This window comes from Rhodamnia argentea, chromosome 5 (genome assembly GCF_020921035.1).
Source record: "Rhodamnia argentea isolate NSW1041297 chromosome 5, ASM2092103v1, whole genome shotgun sequence".
Taxonomy (NCBI): domain Eukaryota; kingdom Viridiplantae; phylum Streptophyta; class Magnoliopsida; order Myrtales; family Myrtaceae; genus Rhodamnia; species Rhodamnia argentea.
The window spans coordinates 8,591,272-8,613,689 of NC_063154.1; the positions used below are offsets into that span (position 1 = coordinate 8,591,272).

General features: G+C 39.6%; 3 protein-coding genes across 4 annotated transcripts in view; 2 read left to right on the plus strand and 1 right to left on the minus strand.

The window, feature by feature from the left end:
- LOC115739986 (loganic acid O-methyltransferase-like) overlaps positions 1 to 22,418 on the minus strand; it is a 222,458-nt gene that overhangs the window by 74,472 nt on the left and 125,568 nt on the right. The window lies entirely within an intron of this gene.
- LOC115740000 (phragmoplastin DRP1C) lies at positions 65 to 11,325 on the plus strand. Of its 2 annotated transcripts, XM_030673335.2 has the most exons (16): positions 66 to 498; positions 605 to 668; positions 849 to 956; positions 3,185 to 3,286; positions 4,554 to 4,604; positions 4,692 to 4,753; positions 5,278 to 5,368; positions 5,449 to 5,513; positions 5,593 to 5,787; positions 5,904 to 6,023; positions 6,109 to 6,179; positions 7,482 to 7,707; positions 8,275 to 8,325; positions 8,820 to 9,054; positions 9,341 to 9,480; positions 10,966 to 11,325. In XM_030673335.2, the coding sequence occupies exons 1-16, from the start codon at positions 367 to 369 to the stop codon at positions 11,089 to 11,091; spliced, it is 1,839 nt and encodes a 612-aa protein (XP_030529195.1). In that variant the 5' UTR covers positions 66 to 366; the 3' UTR covers positions 11,092 to 11,325. The 2 variants fall into 2 exon arrangements, 1 of the variants encoding a protein (XP_030529195.1); XR_007198544.1 differs by lacking the exons at positions 8,820 to 9,054; positions 9,341 to 9,480; positions 10,966 to 11,325 and having other exon boundaries at positions 65 to 498; positions 7,482 to 7,821; positions 8,275 to 8,324.
- On the plus strand, positions 14,937 to 17,395 carry LOC115739955 (receptor-like protein 35). The gene is made up of 2 exons (XM_030673275.1): positions 14,937 to 15,228; positions 17,025 to 17,395. Exons 1-2 carry the CDS (start codon positions 14,937 to 14,939, stop codon positions 17,393 to 17,395), a joined length of 663 nt encoding a protein of 220 aa, XP_030529135.1.

Here is a 22,418-nt window from a genome sequence, read left to right on the forward strand (position 1 = left end):
ACGTCAAAATCATATGAGCTCCCGGGTCGCGCTCGCTTTTCATACGAATACTCATGCAGATCTAATGTCGCGACAAATTGGCGGTTTTTCTGTTGCTTCCATCCTCCGTTTCTTTTTTATTCTCATTGACGTTGGTTCGCTCTCCCTGCATCTATCGGCCGCTTTCGTCTTCGATCGATCCATTTCGATCCTCTGGATCTGATCCGACATTCCCGTCGTTCGTTCGTTCCGTTCCGTTCCGATCTGAGTCCTCTCCTCTCTCCCCTCGAATCTCATCCCATCTCATCTCACTCTCGTCTCTAATCGACAGCGACGGTCCGCAGCACTGATTATTTCCGCCGCGTTGTGCTCGGATAGTCCTCGGAGATGGCGACGATGGAGAGCTTGATCGGCCTCGTGAACAGAATCCAGAGGGCGTGCACCGTCTTGGGCGACCACGGCGGCGAGGGGATGTCCCTCTGGGAGGCGCTCCCGTCGGTCGCGGTGGTCGGCGGCCAGGTAAACGGCGATCGCATCTTTGAGTCGCGTTCCGGATGCTGATCTCTGTCGCGGATGCTTTGGTGAATCGGATACTGATTGGGCCTTCTTGTTGTTGGGATTTTAGAGTTCCGGGAAATCTTCGGTGCTCGAGAGCGTGGTTGGGAGGGATTTTCTGCCTCGTGGATCTGGTAAGTTTGACTTGTGTTAGCAATGCTATATTGCTAGCTCCTTCAGTGTCTGTCATGGTAATCTCTTGAATATGCTGCTTTCTCAGCTTTCATTTTCCCTGACAATGGTATTGCACCTTCGGGCAAGTACATATTGTGAGTCGAGTGTTCTATTTCTGAAATCGTGTCTGTTACTTTCAGGTATAGTCACACGGAGGCCGTTGGTCTTGCAGCTTCATAAGACAGATCGAGGGCAATCAGAATATGCGGAGTTTCTTCACGCCCCTAAGAGGAAGTTTGCTGACTTTGGTATGTACGTTTGACAAGATCTGCATTTTGTATTCGGGGCAATGTTGTGAAGCACCAAATTTATTCCCAATCCCCCACTTCCCAAAGCTTGCACTATTATGTCTCATCGATCGTTACAAATAGAACTTTGGTAGGTAAGCCACAAATTTCGTCACCTGTTAAAAAGTACCACAATTCTAGCCGAACCACTAGATTTAATCTTCGATCACCCCACGTTGACCCCTGAATCGCTTTACAAATACCAAAGAATTTTCTCGAGAGTGCAGTAGTGGAAGGAGCTGAAGAAGTGGATTAGTGGCACTTAAATGGTGCATATATATTTGACAATAAGAGATTATCTGTGAGCTTAAGGCTAGAGTGAGCTGCCATACCTTCACTGGAGTTGTCATCGAGGCCCGTAGTGAATTGGCTCTTTTAGTCCTCTCTCTTTCTCGTACAGGCAAATAAACTTACTGGCATTGTAGCAGCATTATCCCACAATGCTGATAGAACTACTGGCAGAAATGGAAAGGAGAAAAGCAATGAAGGTCCTCAATTAAGGTATCAAGTTACATTGATGTCACGGGCAATTTGGCAAAGAAGTTCATCCTTAATTTGAATAGTCGGGTAAAGATCCTTGAAGTATCAAGACAACATTGTTATGACAATCCTGAAAAAAATCTTAGCGTCGAGATTTCTACCTCTGGAACAGTTGAAAGGCATTCCAGAATCCCAAATTACCAACAAGTGTGATGGCCTTTAGCGTAGCAATGAACTCAAAGGTAACATATGGTGTCCGACTTTTCCTTCTTTCTGATTCTATTGATCCAAGAGGAGTTCTTAGAAGTATATTTAACCGTATGACACAATCAAAAAGCAAACCTTGAACTGGCCACCAGCTGAAAGATAAGGACAATATATATAAATATATGATGGTTATGGCGATGATAATGATATTATTTGTAGTTGGAAAGAAAGGTGCAACTGGAGCAATATGTAGTAGTCTCATGTCACAGGTTTTGTGAGAGAGGTTTGTTGGATGTAATTGCTTTTCTTTGGAAGCTGTAACAATCTGACAGCAGCTAAATGTATCAGCAGCTGTTTGAGGAGTGAAGGGCCTAGATTTTTATCGAGACCAATGCCTTTCTAAGATTATAGGTGAGTTGAGGATTCTTGTGAAATGTTCAAAACCAACTTCTTGGATAATGGGCTAGATGTTAAGATACATGGACAGAAGCTATGTTAAAAAAGGGAAAAAAATGACAGTACTTTTTCCAATAAGATTATTAGTGGGAAAAGTTTGAGAAGGAATATGAGACAGAAGAAAAAGGAGGTTAGTGCACTATCACTAACATGGTCAGAATCCTTAAATGGTGGCCCACAATCTGACTTAGCTAATGGTGTTAGGAAGTAAACATTGCTACACGGGCTTGAAAATCTTTTACATCACGGTCCTGTCTGAACAAGAAGAGGAAGAAGTGAGGCTAAGGAGAGGAAGAAAGAAGGCCTGTGTGAAGTTTTATGCTAGGAGTTCCTGGAAATTATCTTTGCTAACACCTTAGGACTCAAATTCCAGTAAGAAAAATAAAATCTGCTTCTGTTCTATTTAGGTAGTGGAAGTACTAGTAGCTCTGTGTTTCTCAACACGGTGAAACCAACTCACTAAAATGTAGCTCGAAACCTAGAATTTTCTCAAGCGTCAGAGTAGTTAATGATCGACCTTTACTATTGAAATTTTGCATTACCTTTGGTGATGACATTAAGAGTCATGTTTTACCCGCTTTCTTGCACCAAGTACTGCCATTGCAAATGTATGTAATTGAATTTCGAATATTATGAACTTTCTGAACTAGATGTCAGACCTATTCATTGGCTTGTCCGCACGACAATCATCGCACCTGGACATTTCTGAAGATGGGCTAGCCTAAAGTTTGCTTATGAGTGTACCTCCTCAGCTGGCTGAGATCTTTCTGTCTTTAGTCATATTGTACTGTACTGTCATTCGAGCAGATTCTTCTGGTTTGTGGTAGGAAATTTTTTCTGCATACCTTTCGCCTGTAGTCTTTCTTAGAAATACAGATCACAGAAAGTCACAATGGCTTTTACATTGGTTCTGTTTTTTCCTCATATAAGTACTCAATTTTCATTTTATATGATCCAAAAGCTGTCTAGTGCGAAAAGTTCTTGTCAGAGTAACTTAAGCAATCTTACCTGGACTCTGATGCAGTGATAATTCTTATTTCGTGCAGCTTCTGTTCGGAAGGAAATTTCAGATGAAACAGATCGTATAACAGGAAAATCAAAGCAAATATCAAATATTCCAATTCATCTGAGCATTTATTCTCCAAATGGTATGTGCTCTCTTTCTTGAGACGATGCTAACTGAAGATTTTAATATCCTAGTAACTAAAGGAAAGATTTGATTTAATATCGATAGCTATATATAAGTACTTATGATTACATGGATCTCTAGTAAAACATCCTGAAAACAGAGAAGGTTGTGCATTTGGGCATGAAACTAGTCTGATCTTTCTTGCCTTTGCCTAGTAAAGGCATGACACATGTCTCTCTCTGTCTTGCTCCCATACATGCAAGTTAGCCTGCGTGGGGTTTTTTTTTTTGGTAAAGAAGTTAGCCTGCGTGGGTTCGTATGTCTTTCTGCTGACTATTTGGTTGCACTCTTGTGATGAATTTTCCACCTAAATTTTTCTTTAGACGTGGAGCTATATTACCAGGGGCAGATTTTGTTACTTTTGAACCTAATTTACTATCATAACTCGTGATTATGTCCTCTGTATAATTGGACAAAATTTTCTTTACGTAGTTGTATGATTTGTTGTTCTTAATTTGTGAGCCTTGATAAATTACTAAGACTTTAATTTTGAGTTATTTATTAATACCTTTCACTTGATACAGTATTGAGTGCAATGGCACGAAAAGATTAATATAGCTGACAGTGGGATAAGGCTTACTTTTGTCATCGATGTTGTTTGAGACATGACTGGCGCTTTCATCTATTTTGCTAGCTTTTTCAAATTTTTTATGTGTTAATTACCAGACCAGAATGCCATCTTGGTCCACTCCTTTCTTAACCTGGCTATTTCTGTCAATTGACAAAAGGTAGAATGCTTTAATGCTGATTAGGGTATAGATAGACATATGAAAACCCTTCTCATATTTAATTGATGGTATAAAATATGAATGAACCGTTTCTTGTGAGAACTGTCTGCGGCCGAAATTAAAGCCATGGGCTGAACTGGATAACTAGTGCTCATTGGTTAGACTGCAACAGTTGCAATCACTGTGTTCAGAGTCCAAATTTTAAATGATTTTTGGGGGCCAAAAAAAAATTATGTGAAGAAATGCCTGGTATAAACTTGGCTTATCAGTTACCAACAGCTAATAGCTAGAGATTGAACGCTTAATTCTTTAATAAGGGATGCATTTTGTTTCAAGTCAAAATCTTATATTCAAGAAAAATTTCTCTTCGATAGATGTTTAATATATTGGTAATTATCAGTTTACTTTTCTTATGACATTACGTGAGATATCTCAGTTATTGCTAGGCTCTTTTCCTTACCTATTGAAACTGTTGATGAAAATTGTTTTCCATGGCAGTCGTAAACTTGACACTGATAGATCTTCCTGGCTTGACAAAGGTTGCTGTAGGTAATCTTTTGAGAGCACATATTTCTTGCTGGACTTTGCCTATTTGTTTGTGTTTGCATCAATGATTTGCTTTTCTGAGGTATGCAGAAGGACAGCCTGAAACTATTGTTGAAGACATTGAAAATATGGTGCGTTCCTATGTTGAAAAGGTGAGGGAACTTAGTTCTAATTTAAATCGACTTAGATCTTTTCAAAGAAAAGTTCTTAAGGGCTGCAAACAGATGTGTGCAAATTGAACTCAATGAAGTTCTGCATGGAAAAAGGAAGTTGATTTTTAACAATTGCATCAATTTTTACAAAGCAAAACTGCTAGTTGGTGACATTTTTAATCCTCCAAAGTCATCTAAAAGCTGTAATTCATCCTCTTCTTTATGAGGTTATGTCTTGAATTCAGTCATTAGTTTGACCTAGAGTCTACTCGTGATTTTCATTATAAGAAAAGCATTCCTATATAAATCATCACATCACGTTTGGAGAAAAAAGAAATTACTCTAGGCATCACTTCTCATTCGAAAGCAACTTTTATTTGCCTCGGGAGATGAATAGTAAAAGAAATCTATGTTAGTTCTACTTCCACCTCCTCCTTTTTAATTAATTTTATTCAAATAGATACTGTTTTTAGATTTGGATGGCTACATTGTTACGCAACTAAAAGATATTTACTGTTATCCAGCCCAACTGCATCATATTGGCAATATCACCTGCTAACCAAGATATTGCTACTTCGGATGCCATCAAACTTGCAAGAGAAGTTGATCCTTCAGGTTAACAGTTACAATTGTGAAATTTTAAATTTGTGTGGTAGTGAATATACTGACTGTTTTACCATCTTTGGTCTAATTAGGGGATAGAACATTTGGGGTATTGACGAAACTTGACCTGATGGACAAAGGAACTAATGCTCTTGAGGTAAGGGCAGTTTTTCACTTACTGTGTTTCCTCAGGTTCTTAGTTGATATAATTGATGAGCTATGCATGAAAATTCAAGGTTCTCGAAGGAAGGTCATACAGATTACAGCATCCGTGGGTTGGTATAGTTAACCGTTCACAAGCTGATATCAACAAGAACGTTGACATGATTTCTGCACGTAGAAAAGAGATTGAATACTTTGAAACAAGCCCTGAGTATGGACACTTGGCTAGCAAAATGGGTTCAGAGTATCTTGCCAAGCTCTTATCTCAGGTTTTTCCGTTCTTCTGTTTTCAAAATTAGCTAAGACTTTACCTCATCCTTTCTACCTGTCCAATTTTTGCCTATTTCACCAATACAAGAAACTTAATAGAAAATTTATTTGTCAGCATTTGGAGACTGTCATCCGGCAGCGGATTCCAAGTATTATTGCCTTGATAAACAAGACAATAGATGAACTTAATGCGGAGTTGGACCGTATTGGCAGACCCATTGCGGTGGATTCAGGGGTAGCAGTCTGCTTACTCTTTTAATACTCGAATCAATTTTCTTCCCTGACAAATGTACCTGAAGTATGGTTCATTCTGTGTATAGGCCCAGCTCTACACTATTTTGGAACTTTGCCGTGCATTTGATCGTGTATTTAAGGAGCACCTAGATGGAGGGTAATTTCTTCATATATATTCTTTTGGCAATTGGTGCTGATTTTGTATCTTCAATTAAACTGATAAATGTCGTAAGAGCGCTGTCAACTAATCCATAAAAAGCTCTGGTTATGATGGCAGATTAATAGGATCCTCAATTCATGCTTCTACAACAGTGCACAACAGAAATAAATTGTTAGGTTACAGCACGTAGCTCTCTTTAGGTACTCAACAGGTAATGTATTGAAGTATGAAAGCTTTTTAAGAAGAAAACACGCTTTCATATTTAAGAACCATGCAACATTGCTTGAGAAATGGAGAATGGAATGGTGGCATTTAGCTGTGGTCAAAATTAGTAATTTCTTCTAGGAGTTTGAACATAGGGATGGGTTGGATAAAGAAGTGGTAAAAACAAGAAGCAATATTATTTCTTGTTTTAGCTGTATTGCATTCAAAAAAGATCAATAGGGAACTGACTGGATTAGTTGAGTTCCATTCTTGGATTTGGAATTGATATTTGCTCTTCTGGTTTCTGTTCACGGATTTAATAAAAAGAAATTCCATAATATTGACATTGATGGATGCTGGTGACAGTACGTGGTTGGTTCATTCTCAAAGAAAAGGAGCCATCAGCTTAGCTACTGGGCCCATTGCCTTAGCTTTTTCAGAGGAATGCCTTCATTATGAAATGTGGTTGTCTAATATTGTGCAAATTTGTAAATGAGAGGACTTACAATGTTTATTATATCTTTATTGTCGTTGCTGATGCAATTGCTGCAAAAGAAGTATGCTATCAACTGAATGTTTAAACTGACATAACAATGTTTCATATGTTTTTTATTTGGTTTGTGGTCAGAGATAAGGCATGCGCAGTACCACTGTCTAAATTGTCGATAGAAATACAAATAGATAAGATACAATGGGTAACCAAAACATTACTGTCTCAATATGTCAAGGTGGGTCTACAGCTTGGCTTTTAGATGGATTTCTAGTGGGTCCACTACCACCATGGGTTTAACATATATCAGATTAAGAGGTTCCTTGTTACATCCGTATGACTCTTGTTCTGCAGTCTTGGCTTGATCCAATATGCTTGTTCATGCATAAGGGTGATTGCTTCAAATGATTAATCTTTTAGATGCACTTAAAATTATGAAATTGTGTTTAGGTTCATTAAGACTTTTGCCAAAAACTCCTTGAAATACTCCGGATGGATAAGATTTTCTCTAGTGAGAATATGATGTTGTTTGTTTTAGAGGCTACTAAATTTGCGATCTTCCACTGTGAGAGCCAAAGATGGCTGAGTGACAAGTTGCTGTCCAGGCGACCTGGTGGTGATCGGATATATGGGGTTTTCGACCATCAATTGCCAGCTGCTTTAAAGAAGCTCCCTTTGGATCGCCATCTTTCTTTGAAGAATGTGCAAAAAGTTGTATCTGAGGCTGATGGTTATCAGCCCCACTTGATAGCTCCAGAACAAGGGTACCGAAGACTCATTGATGGATCTATTAACTACTTCAAAGGCCCAGCTGAAGCCTCAGTAGATGCTGTAATTCCTTCATTTCATTAATGCTCTAGTGGGTGGAAAATGCTACCTTGATTGTTACTAGAAATACATATCTCTTAGGTTGCAGCTTCTTATTGCTTTACCAGATTATATGTAGTAGGTTTGAAAGACCAACTTTTGGTACATGCACAGCCGACATGGTTGAAGACCTTTTGTTTTATGTCCACTAGATCTTCCTGTTCAACACGTAAATGAATTGTAGCGATAGCATTTAAACAATCACGCGATATTTGACACATGCTAGCATGTGCGGCCACACACACACACACACAAATGCCCCTGCACACCCATACTCATAATAGATGGTAAGACTGAACTTCAACACTAGTGGATTTGTTTACTGCCTTGTTCTCATATTTTCACGAATCAGAGCTTTCTTGAAGATAAGAATTTTAAGAGGATGATCCTGTAACTTTTACGTAGTTATGCTGGTTATACTTGTTACATTTTTTTTTTCACGTGGACCTGATGATTTTTTTTTTCCAATGAGTAAGGCGCAAGATTCTCTACTAGTTTCTTGAATGATCAAACTATCTTTCTCCCCCTCAGGTGCACTTGGTTTTGAAAGAACTTGTACGCAAGTCGATTGTCGCGACAGAGGTAAGCAACTTATGTTTTCATATATGCATGTTGTAATTACCATTATAGTTTGCAATGGTGCAGTCTTGCTTTGTACGACTCCACGACATGCAATGGCAATTCACACATCAAAAACTAGAACTGTATAGTTGAAAAAATCCTATCTTCTAGCAGACAAAAATTATGGCAACTTAGATATACTTCTGTCATTTTAGAGTGCAGATTTATATTTAAGAATGAAGTAACTTTGAACGGCTGTGAGCTTTTGAGACTGAATATTGTGCAGGTACAAAAAATTAAGTACAGCGACATAAGAAATATAATTACTTATTGTAAGCATCTGATGTTCTCAATTGGTGGAGCTACCATTGTCTTTCATACGGTAGTTAGTATCTTGTTCACCAAATTTTAGATAGCGGTAGATAGCATCACTTTGCTTGTTCGATGAAGCTCTCAATAAAAAGATGATCACTGATCTTTCTGACCAGAACTTGCGTGTTCATTTGTAATTCTAGGAGTTGAAGCGGTTTCCATCACTTCAAGCAGACATTGCTAATGCTGCAAACGAAGCATTGGAAAGATTCCGTGAAGAAAGCCGTAGAACAGTTCTCCGTCTTGTTGACATGGAATCTAGCTACCTAACAGTGGAATTTTTCCGGAAGCTTCATCTTGAACCAGAAAAGGGTCCAAATGCAAACCCCAATGTCCCTAATGCAGATCGCTACTCAGATAATCATTTTAGGAGGATAGGTATGTGCTCTTATAGTATCATCATGGAACAGTGAAATTACAGTGTATCTAAGCATGAATTATTTAGCAAAAGCGCTCTATATTCTTGCTTCAGAGTCATGTTCAGAGTTCACCTTTTAGCCTTTCAAGTTATCTATCAATGGATAAATCCTCTACGGGTTCCCCTTTTGTAATGCTAAAAGCCACATCAGTTATCATCCCATACTCAGATTAAACTTGGGTTTTTAACTTGAAAATAAATGGAGTTCCTGTTGATTGAGAAATATTCATGATGTATGCTTTTCAGGGTCCAACGTAAGTGCTTATATTGGAATGGTTTGTGATACCTTGAAAAATACAATTCCCAAGGCTGTTGTGTATTGTCAAGTACGAGAGGCTAAGAGAGCACTGCTGAACAACTTCTATGCTCAAGTTGGGAGGAGGGAGGTAATTTTCAGGACTCTACTAGTAACTTTGCTGATTCTCATTCTGGTTACAGCACTTCTTATTCGTCAAATGACAAAAAAAAATAAATAAAGTCGACATATTCTCGTGAGCATAACCTTAAGTTAAAAGTGGTGAAGTATAAGTTCATCGAAACTTTTACCTTTGTCTCCCCGTGTGAACATTCACAGCTATTCCCAACAGATGTTCGATTCTATTACTGGGGATATTTAATTTAAGGTTGTATGACCTCTTTATCCAGGGCAGATTTGAGAGCATGAGTTTTAACTTGCTTAAATGGTAGAAACTCATCTCAATTTAGCTATATCTGATGTTAATGATGTGCTAAGTTTTGAATCCTATAAGTCGAGGAAACTGGCCACTATCATTCCTACTTGCACATTTGGCAGAGTTTTCTTTATCTATTTATTCACTTTAGAGTGACTAATGGGACATTTGAAATAGGATGCAAAGTAAAGAATTTAAATGGGAAATAATGCCCACATCACTACGGTCGGTGACACCCTGGAACAAGAATGTTACCTTTCTTTGGTTACTATTTATGGATGCCAACAACTATAATATAAAGGATTTGTAGAACTTCATTTCCTTGTCGGATATTTATCCTTACAGAGGTTACCAAAGCCAAGCTGCCATTGTGAACTTGCGTTTAAATTGTGTCCTCTTATTCTTGTTCATTCCTCTTAATTCCAAGTTAGGAGATGACCTTAGGAAAGTGAATGACCACTCTTGGAGCTTTTCTCTTGCCATCATACATTTGGTGGAGTTCAATAAGAACAAAAGAAGAGGTGCACAAGTTTTCAAATGCAAACGTCAATGGGTAGCAAACGGACAGGTTGAGTGATCCAAAAGATGCATAGCCAGAGTTAAATTCAAGCTGAACGAGGGATAAATTTTGGCAAATGAGAAAATTATGTAAGATAAATAATGTTTGACAAGAGACTTGAAATGATTTCACTAATAGTTCATCAAGATTGATGTGGTAGAAGTTTAAGTAAATGAATCGAGTATAGCATTAACAATGATGATTTGTTGCCATAGTTCGGGTGGAATCTGAATTTCAATACCCTTTGCATAGTGATGTGGAGAGACGTTGATTGATAAGTCGTAAACACATGGCTTGACTATTGTGTAGTTGCTTAGTCATTTATTCGGTCAATGACCTACTATATCAACAATTAATGCTAATCATATCATGATTTGTAAGGCCAATACACCAGATGACAAATGAAATGTGGTAAAGATATGTCTGTAGTCTTCGCAGGCACTTAACTTTTACTTTGATGGAAAATCTAGTTTTCCTTAAATTTAGCTACAAAAAGTGACGGTACGACCTGCGACCGAAAGAAATGGCAGTATAAACTTTGTTAGAAGTTGCTTTGATTATTCTTGTTATTCTTCCTACCAATTCAGATGAGGTTTTTATTGATCATGAACTACAGTAGCACTGATTTGGCAAATGTGCAGAAGGAACAACTAGGTGCGATGTTAGATGAGGACCCGGCTCTCATGGAAAAGAGATTAACCATCGCAAAAAGGCTAGAATTGTACAAATCAGCTAGGGATGAGATTGATGCAGTGGCATGGAAGTGAGGGAAGCATCACATTACATTATTTTCCAGCTTTTGATAATCAATTTTCCTACTTGAATCAGCAGCTGATGCGTGTTGATATTCTTTATCTATTGATATCGACATGGCGTGTTCTATGAGTTCTCCTATTTCCTTAATGAACTCATCCTTGGTTTAGTTTTGTTTCCTATGTGTAATGAAGTGCCACTCGACGAAGATTTGATCGGCAAGTGAGTTTAGACTTATTTGAGACTAAGCTAGCCATTTCATTATCTTATTTGAAAAAAGGTCCACACATCCTTGTTTGAAATCGTATCTATAATTAAAAATGAGCATGCGTAAGTCCTCTTTTGGAGTTCACTGACTTAGACGTGAGCAACAGCAGATTTGAAATTTTACTTTTTGAAAAATTCATATAGAAAAAATAGAATCGAACTTTTGTTACATTCTTGGCAATCTGTATATTTTTTTTTTTTTGGGGGGGGGGTCGAATCTTGGCAATCTGTTGAATTTGTTTTCTTGCATATTATACAAAAGCGTTTTTATTTTATTTTATAATATGCAAGAAATTTGGTAAGAGAGATGATAAACTGAACTTGATAAAGAAGATTATAAACTTCAAATGTGTTTGTTTTTTGTTTGTTTTTGTGTCGGTTGACATGGCTCATTGCACACATAAGCTTAGGGAGACACGAAGGATGATGTGTCGCGGTTTAATGATAAGAAGGGCATAATTTGTCGTGAATTTAAGTTTCATCCCACAGGTGAAAGGTTGGAATTTTTTTTTTTTTTTGGGGACATCTGAAAGATTACGCCATTTTTGCTTCAGGTGTAAAAGGTTGGGTTTCTTTTTTTTTTTAAAGGTTTGAAAAATTATGTTACTTTTATCTTGGTGTGAAAGATTGTGAAACTAACGGAAAAGTACGTGTAGATATTCCTCCTTTCGTTTCTATGTTTTTATTGACCTTACCGTCTAGGAAATGTCGAGCTTCTATCTCATTTTTTGTTTTGTTTTGTTATATCATTAAACTGTCACAACACTGCCTAATCTTTTACTTATACGTGCCTATTTCTTTTAATAATCCAAAGATATGTTCAAAGATTCGGTTATCTGGAGCCTCATAAAATACACTCAAGAGCCCATGGATCGTTTAAGTCCATGTGTTTGACTTGTGCAGATAATCCTGGTCCAGAACAATTTGTACGCAGTTGGTAGAAATTAAACTAGCGAGATGTTAGGACAAGCATCTCAACTATATAGGATATCAATTGCGCAGCCGTGAGACGTATTGATATTCATGACAAACGTATTAGACACCCAGGTATCGGTCTTTTAAATTGGATTTACTGCCATACGTGGTTATTTTTCCAAAGATCATGGCAGCCATCTGGTGGTAGGATTTTTCAATTGCACATGTTGTGTATGGAGTCAAATTCAAGCTCAGTAATGTATTAAGTTTGATCCACTTTTATTAAGAAAGATTATGGCTATGTTTGTTCCACGAAAAATGGATGATTCGAAAAATATGTTCCCAAAAATGATTGCTCGTATTGCTTATGGAAATGAATAAACGAAATAAATATTTTCATCGTTTAATAATAAAAATATTTCTCATTGGCTAATATTTCAAGTGATACAAGCAATCAGTTTTAAGAAAATATTTTTTAAATTACTATGCCTACGTTTAAGGGCCGTTATTCTCATAATAAATATGCCTTGACCATTTGACCAGCCTTGAAGGCATGGCTTGGAAAATTTGAGTCATCTTGGTTGCCTGCGATAAAAAATTGACTTTGAAAAGATTGATTTTGCAGATACTGAAAACCACGATAATGAGAAATTTTGACAGTCTAAATTTCCATCCTAACATCCTTCATTTTAAAACTACGATTTTCTCCAAATAACAACTGCGGTTTTTTTTTTTGCAATTACTTAAAAGATGATTCTGCACATCTTCTATTTCTCTTACAAGTCTTTATAAGATGGACATCATTACCAAAATCTAGCTATGTATCATTATCATCCCATATAAAATGTTAGGAAAAATTTCTAATAAGAGCCTGAAATGCCTTTATTTTTCTAAATAAGGACATGAAGTGAATTTTATTTTAAATAAGGGCGTGAAATGCCTTCATTTTCTCAAATAAGGGCTTGAAGTGAATTTTGTATCAAATAAGGGCCTGAAGTGACAATGAAGTCCCTAAAAAGGGCATGATCTCAAGGGCATTTTTGTCATTTTACATTTTAAAATTTTTTTCCTTTTTTCTTTGTCTTTTCTTTTTAATGTTTTTTTAAGAATTAAAAACAAAATACCCACATAAAGGCAAGAGGACTACCGCTCCCCACCACTAGTGGGGGCATCGACAAAGGCCGCTAACCTCGCCGACCGAAGGTGAGGATGGACAGGCCCTCGCTAGAAACAGGAGAGGATCGGGCCCGCTCTTGGATGCGGGCTAGGGTCGCCGGCCCTATTTGAGGCGCCAACAACCCCATTGGCCTTTGTTGACGTCCTATCGGTGGTGGGGCGACACCCAAAGGCGAGAGGGCAGCCCTCCCGCCTCTGTTTGTTCCTTCTTCTTTTTTTTTCAAATTTTGCAATTTCTTTTTTATTTTTTTAAAAAGGAAAAAATTAAATTTAAAATGACGAAAATACCCTTTTTGGATAGGCTCTTTTTTGAGACTCCATAACCACTTCAGGCCCTTATTTGAAACTGTTATACTACTTTATGTCCTTATTTGAGAATATAAGAGCACTGCATGCTTTTATTTGAAAATTTTCCTAAATGCTAGGGGTGTGAAAGGAATTGGGAATCATCCGGATCGGCTCGAAACTGGTGGTTCCTAAGGAAATTGGTTTGGTTCACGCTTTCAAGTGTGTAACCACCCACCGACCGGACCAACAATAAACAATACATATTTTAATTTATAATTTAAAAATTTAAAAATCTTAATCCCTAATTTGAAACTCGCTCATCTCGTCTCAAAATCTCACTCCCCCTCTGTTTCTCCGTCTCCGTCTCTCGACTCTCATCAACTCACGACCTCAACTCTCAACTCCCATTGGCTCACAGCCACGTCTTCGGCCATTCATTGCCTCTCTATTGTGCTCTCGGTCGCCTCCATTTGCTTGAGGGGATTAGTTCCATGGACCCAATTGGGAATCAGATTTTCGGGTGGATCCATAAAACCAACGGGCGGTTCCCGATTTCAATTTTTTAGAATCGGCCCTTATTGGGCGGTTTCTGGTTCTAGGGTGGGAACCGCCATCCAGAGCTCACCCGTAATAAATACTAGAGATATTATTCTTCTTTCTTAAAACTCAGACGCATATAATGTTAGCTGCGTACTTAACTAAGAAATAGGTCGATTGGTTCTAGAAAGACCTAAGAATTTTCTTGTACTGGAAAAGCCGGGAATCATACGAATGTACTTTAGAGTAGAAACAAGTCCAAGACTTTTTGTTTTTCTTGTCTCGTTAACAACTTACCATTAACGATAAATAAATTTTTCATTCTCATTGCAATGATGTACATAACGTGAGAGAGATTACATTGAACATGACAATACTTTTTATTTTATTTTTACAAAATCCCTCTTTATTATCTTAAAGATATTAAAAATCTAACTACGGGTTGTATGTTTGTATTAGAGTAATGTTGACTAGCAAGTACTATGATCATTTATATCAAAATGATTTCTGTGATACTATTTACTCCAGTTTGGTTACTGGTCGCATTTGATGTCTTGACCGTTTGACAGGTCTTTGCAAGGCATGACTTGGGATTTTGAGTCACTTCACGTTGCCAGCGACAAGAGAAAAGGACTTTGAAAAGATCTTCCTCAGGGGAAGTGTTTGTTTGGCCTCAATGGCATCGTACTTCTACGCTGGCTTCGTGCCCACACTCTTGCGCGCGCTCCTTGTCATTCAAGTCTTGGAATTCAGTCATTCCAAAGCCTCGACAAACTGCATCGGTGCCGAGAGGGAAGCTATCCTGAATTTCAAGCGGAGACTCACCAAACCTTCGAGACATCTGCTGTCGTGGACCGGCGATCATTGTTGCAAGTGGGAAGGAGTCAAGAGTAGCGAGGAGATTGGTCACGTCTCGAAGCTCCACCTTCGTAATCCCTGCGATGGCTTAGAGAAGTGCGGTCTGAGAGGTAAGATACACCCTGCTCTTAAGCAAACCGAAGCATTTCAAGTATCTAGACCTCAGCTTCAATAATTTTTTGCCCCAAGAGATCCCAGAGTCCTCAACTTCTCTTCAAAATCTGGAATATCTCAACCTCTCCCATGGAGGCTTCTATGGAGATATTCCGCATCAACTTAGTAACCTTTCCGGCTTACGATAATCTTAGTAGCGATCAGTGGGTGCACTCTTTAGAAACGGAGAACCTCCGATGGCCGACGTTTCCTCTTTGGAGTTTTTGATATTGAGGGGATGTTACTTGGAAGATGCTTCACCCTCTCTTCCTGTCAATTTCACTTCTCTTTGATTCCTCGATCTGAGTCAAAACTCATTGATGTCATCTACACCTCCTTGGTTTCAAAACCTCAGCAAATTCGGCCATCTAGACTAGATTTGAGTTATAACGATCTCCAAGGCATATTCCCCACTGTCATCCTGGAAAATAGGCAGCGGCTTAGATTCCTTGATGTCTCTTCAAATAGGCTGGAAAGTGAACTCTTTAAAAACTTGAGCATTCTTCGCAATATGCAAGTGCTAAGCTTGAGTTATAACAAATTTAGGGGACATATTTCCGATACCAAAGGCGGCGCTCTAATCTGTGGATAAAGTAACCGGAAGACTATTGACGTTTACAACAACAATTTCAGTGGTAGCCTACCCAATCAATTTTGGAATTTCAAAGATCTCAATTCCTTGATATTTCACGGAACTTGATTTCAGCTCCTATTCCCGATATTGTGGGCCAGCTATCATCTTTGAGAAAATTGTACCTCTCTTCTAACAAATTGAGCGGGGTCATTCCAGAAAGTATTGGGCGACTCTCCAATCTAGAGGTGATGGACATTGCGAATAATCAATTGGATGGAGTTGTAATTGAGCTTCCCTTTGCAAGTCTCACCAGGTTGACCATGTTGTTAATGAAGTCCTCATTTGATTCGAACAAGTTTGTTATAAATGTTAGCGCATCTTGGGTTCCTCCTTTCGAAGAAGAATGGATTTCCATGTCTAGCTACAAAGTGGGACCATAATTCCCAAATTGGCTTCGAACACCAAGGAACATTGAGGTATTGGACATGCAAAATGCAGCATTTCAGATGAAGTTCCCCATTGATTACCTACGTTTTATCTAACGCCATAGAATTGGATTTATCGGGCAATATGATCGGAGGCAACATATTCCAAATTATCGGAGAAAAGATGCCACGACTAATGTGAGTATCGCTTTCCAAAAATAACCTCAGTGGTGGCATTCCAAATTCATTATGCATGTCGGATGGATTGTTTGTCCTTGATCTCTCGAAGAACCAACTGTCTGGTAGACTTCCGTGATGTTGGAGGAAGATGCAAACGAATCTGACATGGATTTCATTGGGAGAGAACAAGTTAAATAGATAGAGTCCAAACTCTCTCGAAGAACCAACTATCTGGTGGACTTCCGTGATGTTGGAGGAAGATGCAAACGAATTTGACATGGATTTCATTGGGAGAGAACAAGTTAAATGGACAGATTCCAAACTCTCTATGCCATTTGGAGCGATTAGTAGTTCTAGGCCTGCATGAAAATGGGTTGGGTGGAGTGCTTCCAAAATATTTACTAAGGCTGAATTTGATAGTGCTTCCAAAATGTTTCGACAACTTCTCGCGCATGTGGGCAAATTCCACTTCCTTTCCGTACGTCGAATTAGGAGATGTGTTTCCCAATTATGGTTAACATGAAAGGAAACAACCTAGAGTTCACCAGGACACTCCCATATTTGTTCTCTCTAGACCTTTCAAGCAACGCATTAGATGCGCTGATATCGGAAGGGTTGACTAGGCTTGCTCGACTTCAGAATTTGAACCTCTCTCGCAAAAACCTAATTGGAAAGATCCCTTCGGATATTGGCGACTTGAGACATTTGGAATCACTAGATCTGTCCAAGAACAAGCTATTGGGTGAAATCCCTCCAAGCATATCCAATTCAGACTTTCTTGGTCGTTTGGAAATTTCCTTCACCGATTTGCTAGGTCTTGCTCCGTCGGGTAGTCATCTAAGCACTCTGGAGGATCAGTCTGTTTTTCGTGGCAATGATGGACTTTGTGGAGCTCCTCTTGTGAAAGTTTGTCCTAGGGATGACCATAACAAGATGGACAGATGAGACGGTCACAATTCCAGCGCGGATGAGTCCAATGAAGGCTGCTCTACTGTTGTTTGGTTTTACTCAGTCTTGGGGCCGGGTTTCTTGGTGGCATTCTTGGGATTCTGCGGCATATTACATGTCAAGCAATCTTGGAGGATCTCTTATTTCTGGATAGTGGATAAGATTATCGAAAAATTGTCAATAGTGAGGATGATTACCATGCTTTGGTTTGAGAGAGCTTTTCAATTCCAACCATAGGATTAAGAGGTTATTAAGTGAGTAATATCTCTCTCTCTCTCTCTCTCATGTTTCATATTTTCTTTTCCTCATACTCATTTACTTTGTTGATAGATGTTCTTAAAAGTTTCTACCATTTGTTTTTACATTTGTGAACCGCAGGTAATAGCTTGCATGAAACTACTGATTTCCTTATCCAATTCCAAAGACATGGGCCACTGCAGCTGCTATGAAACTCAGTAGTTCCTTTCCTCACGATGGAAGATTGTTGTTGAAGCTTCAAGTAAAAAAGAAGTAGCGCTCATTATTCTCCAACATTTCTCTCTTTCTTTCCATTGAGCTAGAAAGAATAAAAAACAAATCTCTTGCTTTTGTCCTATAAAATAAGACGTATATCTTTAATATAAAATGAGCCGACAATGTGAGCCGAAATTGGGTAAAAGTGCAACATTGTTTCATACTGGTAACACGTGAATAGCGCCTATAACTATTAAATCACATTACTAATAAAATTTGTCAACGGGCATATGACCCCATTGATAAAGGAATTGTGGGGTGAGGCCCGATGGTATTAGGTCGGGTCAATCCCTGTGAACATCACACGCATATGTACATATAAAAGAGGAGTGAGACCGAAAAAAAAAAGTCGTTAACCGGTAATTTGTCTCGTCGACAACATCAAAATAAGTTACCAGCACGGTGGTGTGGCAGACGACGTAGCGGATGACGTAATGGAGACGTCAGCAGCACACGGCCAGGCTTCTGATCATGTGCAACACACGTGGGCGCGTGGATCTCACGTGCAGCTTCTGTAGGTGGCAAGTGAGGGCGCGGGCGGCGTCGGTCTACAACGAGATTTGTCTGGTTGGACTCGTTGAACCATGGAGAATCTGTTCGTGGTCTTGTATTATAAAAATAACTAGTTGAATGATTTCAAAATTGACTTACAGTCAGACCGCTTCGGTGAGTTCGAGACGGTCGCGCGTGGTGGTACGTGTGTCGGCATCCGGTGATAGCGGCAGTTTACCGAAACAAGTAGCGGAAGAGCATTAACAGCAACTGAAATTGCGGGCTTGGTGGAGAAACAAGAACGACACGGCCTCATAACTGACGTTGTGACAGATGCGAGGAGCGAACGCGGCCTATTCAGCTGGTGTCGAGACAATCACGATGGCGCAACCAGGCCTAAGCACTTTAGGCCACGTTGAGAAGAAGAAATAAGGAGATATTGAGAGAAGCGGCCATGGCCACTCAAGCTCCAAGCTCGCGGTGGCCATGGATGTTCGAGCTTCGCACATATAGGCTTGCAGCCGTCGCGAGTTTTAAACCGGTTTTGGGTTGTCTTAAAAAATCCTTCCATGCACGTACTCTGCTAGGTCATCACATAGAGCGTTCATCCTCCATAGTCACTGTTTACGAGGCAAAAGTCTAGTGCGGGGGAGCTTGCTTCAGATCTAGGGCTCGGCTTGGCCTCGGATCAGTCCCAATCCGAGATACGGCGAGACAAAGTTGGTCTCCAGGAAGTGGATGATTGCCGTTGGCCCTGGGTCAAGATTGCAGAGGCTGGGAGTCGGGCAGGTCGGGTTCGTCTGAGGTTGCTGGCGGTGTTGGTAGTTTGTCCGTAAAACAAATGAAGAGGTGCATTGTTCCTCAATTGGCTGTTACGGCATTTGAAAGGTTTTTTAGCCAACGATTATTTTCTTGAGATATAGTAGACTCGTCCAATTTTGACTCACATACATAGTTGACTCATTTTACATTAAACATATGTCTTAATGAGCACAACTTCTTTATTTCTTGAGGCTTCAATAGCAATCTTCCATCACGAAGAAAGGAACTATCAATTTCATAGCAATTGCAGTGGCGAATAAATTGTTGCCGTGATACACAAATTGATTGTCCAGAGTGCTGAGATGATTGCCCGATGGAACGGGACAGGATAAACTGTTGAAGGAAAGATTCCAATAACTCAGAAAGGTCCAAATTGGATATGCTGGGAGGGATTCCACCTGATCGCTTGTTGTCGGATAGATCCAGCGATTCTAAATCTCTCAAGTTGCCGATGTCCGAAGGGATTTTTCTGATCAACTTATTTCAAGAGAGGTTCAAGTTCTGGAGTCGAGCAAGCCTAGTCAGCCCTTCCGGAATAGGTCCATCCAATGCGTTGCTTGAAAGGTCAATGGAAAACGGATACGGAAGAGTTGTCGTGAAGGCTAGGCTTGTTCCTTTCATACTGACCATCATGGAGAACCCCAACGTGAACGAGCCATACACAGTAAAAGCGGAATTGGCTCGCATCTGTGAGAAGTTGTTGAAACATGGAGGAATGCCTTCGGAAAGGTTGTTCTGCGCTAGGCTTAAATGCTGGAGACGAGGGTGTCGGCATAGCCGCAAAGGAATGTCCCCGGCGAAGTGATTCCTCTCGAGATCGATTATCCTAAATGATCAAGAGTGTCGTCCATACAGAGGTACTCTACCAGTGAATTGATTGCCGCTGAGATCGAGGACTTCCAAATCTGGCTCAGTAAACATTTCGAAAACGCTCCGTTCAACCCGCTTCCTTGTAGGCCTAGAACTCTTAATTGCTCTAAATGGCATAGAGAGACTGAAATCTCGCCATCTAGCTTGTTGTCTTCCAATGAAATCCATTCCAGATTTGCTTGTAGCTTCCTGCAACATTGCGGAAAAGACAATTCGCCTGACCCGCATAATGAATTTTGAATGCCGCCGCCAAGGTCATTTCCAAAGAGCGACAAGTGCGTCAACAGCGGCATCGTTTCGCCAATAATGCTAGAAATGTTGCCTCTGAGCATGTTGCCAGACAGATCCAACTCTACTATATTACAAAATTACGTCAGGTAACCAATGGGGAGCTTCATCTGAGATGCTAGTATTTTGCATGTGCAATATTGAAATGTTCCTCTGCGTTCGGAGCAAGTTTGGGAATTCTAGTCCCACCTTGCAACTAGACATGAATATCTATTTTATTTGGAAAGGAGGGACCCAAAATGCCCTAACATCTTTAAAAAAAAACTCGTTCGAATCAAAGGAAGATTTCATTGACAACATTGTCAATCTGGTAAGATTTGCAAAGTGAAGTTCGCTGACAACTCCATCCAATTGATTATGAGCAATGTCCATCACCTCTAGATTGGACAGTCGCCCGATACTTCTTGGAATATTCCACTCAATTTGTTATAAGAGAGGTGCAACTTTCTTAGAGATGATAGTTGACCCACATTAATGGGAATAGGACCTGAAAGTGAGTTCAATGAAAGATCAAGGAATTCGAGATCTTTGAAGTTCCCGAATTGATTGGGTAGTTGACCACTGAAATTGTTAAAGGAAACATCAATGATCTTCAGGTTACTTTGTCCACAAACCAAAGCACCGTCTTTGGTGTCGGAAATCCTCCCACCGAATTTGTTAGAACGCAAGCTCAGTACTTGCAGATTGCAGAATATGCTCATGTTTTTCAACAGTTCACCCTCCATACTATTCTCAGAGACATCAAGGAATCTAAGCCACCTACTATTTTCAAGAATGATGGTGGGGAATATGCCTTGGAGATCATTATAGCTTAAATCAAGATGCTCGAGTTTGCTGAAGTTTTGAAACCAAGGAGGAATAGATGAATTGATGGTGCTTTGACTCAGATCGGGGAATCTAAGGGAAGTGAAATTGACACGCAGAGAGGCTGAAGCATCTTCCAAACTACATCCCCTCAATTTCAAAGTTTCTAGGGAGGAAAGCATGCTGATAGGATTTAACCATTCTTTACGGTCAAGAAGGGCAGACACGAGACAGGTCCAAGTACTTCAAGTTAGAAAATGTCGATAGCCATCGGAGGTTCTCCGTTTGTAAAGGGTGCTCCCACCAAGTCCACCTACTACTAAGATCCAAGTATTGTAACCTGGAAAGGTTACTAAGTTGGTGAGGTATCACCATAGAAGCCTCTATGTAAGAGGTTGAGATACTTCAGTTTCTGCAAAGAAGCTAAGAACTTTGGGATTTTTTGGGTCGAGAAGTCGTTGAAGCTGAGGTCTAGATACTTTAGAAGCTTCAATTCGTTTAGAGCGCCATGTGACTTACCTCCCAAACTGCATTTCTGTAAGACATCACAGGGATTACGAAGATCCAGCTTTGAGACATGACCAGTCTTCTTGCCGCATTCGACTCCTTCCCACTCGCAACAACCCTTGCCAGTCCACGACCCTAGACACCTCGAAGGATCGGTGAGACCCTGCTTGATATTCAGGAGAGCTTCCCTCTCAACGCCAATGCGGCTTGTATTTGTTAGGGCTCTGGAATGACTGACTTCCAAGGCTTGAATGATAATAAATGCACATGAGAGCGCGGGCAAGAAGCACCTGTAGAAGTAGGACGCCATTGTTGTTTAAAGTAAACCTAAGAACATCCGTTTATAGAGGCCAAAAAATAAACCTCCATTTGTTTGGCGGAAAACAACTCCCAAGAAAATATTTTTCAGATTTTCCAGCATTTGGTTCGCAAAAAATAGGCTAGTCAAGGAAAACATTTTCCACCCATGAGAAAAACTCCATCAAAAGTGGGGAAAATGCTTTCCTCTTCTCAAACATTTTCCCTTATCTTTGCTCCATCAACTCCTTTACATTCATTTTCTTTTTAATTAATTTATAAAAAAAATTTGAATTTCTTAATTTATTAACTTTTTTTAATTATTTTCTTCATTTTTTATTTTTCTTTCTCTGCCGGTTCTTGGACGAGGCTCGAGCGCGCCGGCCTCGGTTGAGCGATCGTGGTTAGTTGCCTACCATTGCCGTGG

Bases quoted from the DNA above. Each gene is read 5' to 3' on its own strand.
- LOC115740000 (XM_030673335.2), top strand. From the start codon at position 367: ATGGCGACGATGGAGAGCTTGATCGGCCTCGTGAACAGAATCCAGAGG. The intron at 3,287-4,553 runs GTATGTGCTCTC...TTTCCATGGCAG, and splicing joins GAGCATTTATTCTCCAAATG to TCGTAAACTTGACACTGATA. The intron at 5,788-5,903 runs GTTTTTCCGTTC...TTTATTTGTCAG, and splicing joins TTGCCAAGCTCTTATCTCAG to CATTTGGAGACTGTCATCCG.
- LOC115739955 (XM_030673275.1), top strand. From the start codon at position 14,937: ATGGCATCGTACTTCTACGCTGGCTTCGTGCCCACACTCTTGCGCGCG. The intron at 15,229-17,024 runs GTAAGATACACC...TGTTCTCTCTAG, and splicing joins AGAGAAGTGCGGTCTGAGAG to ACCTTTCAAGCAACGCATTA.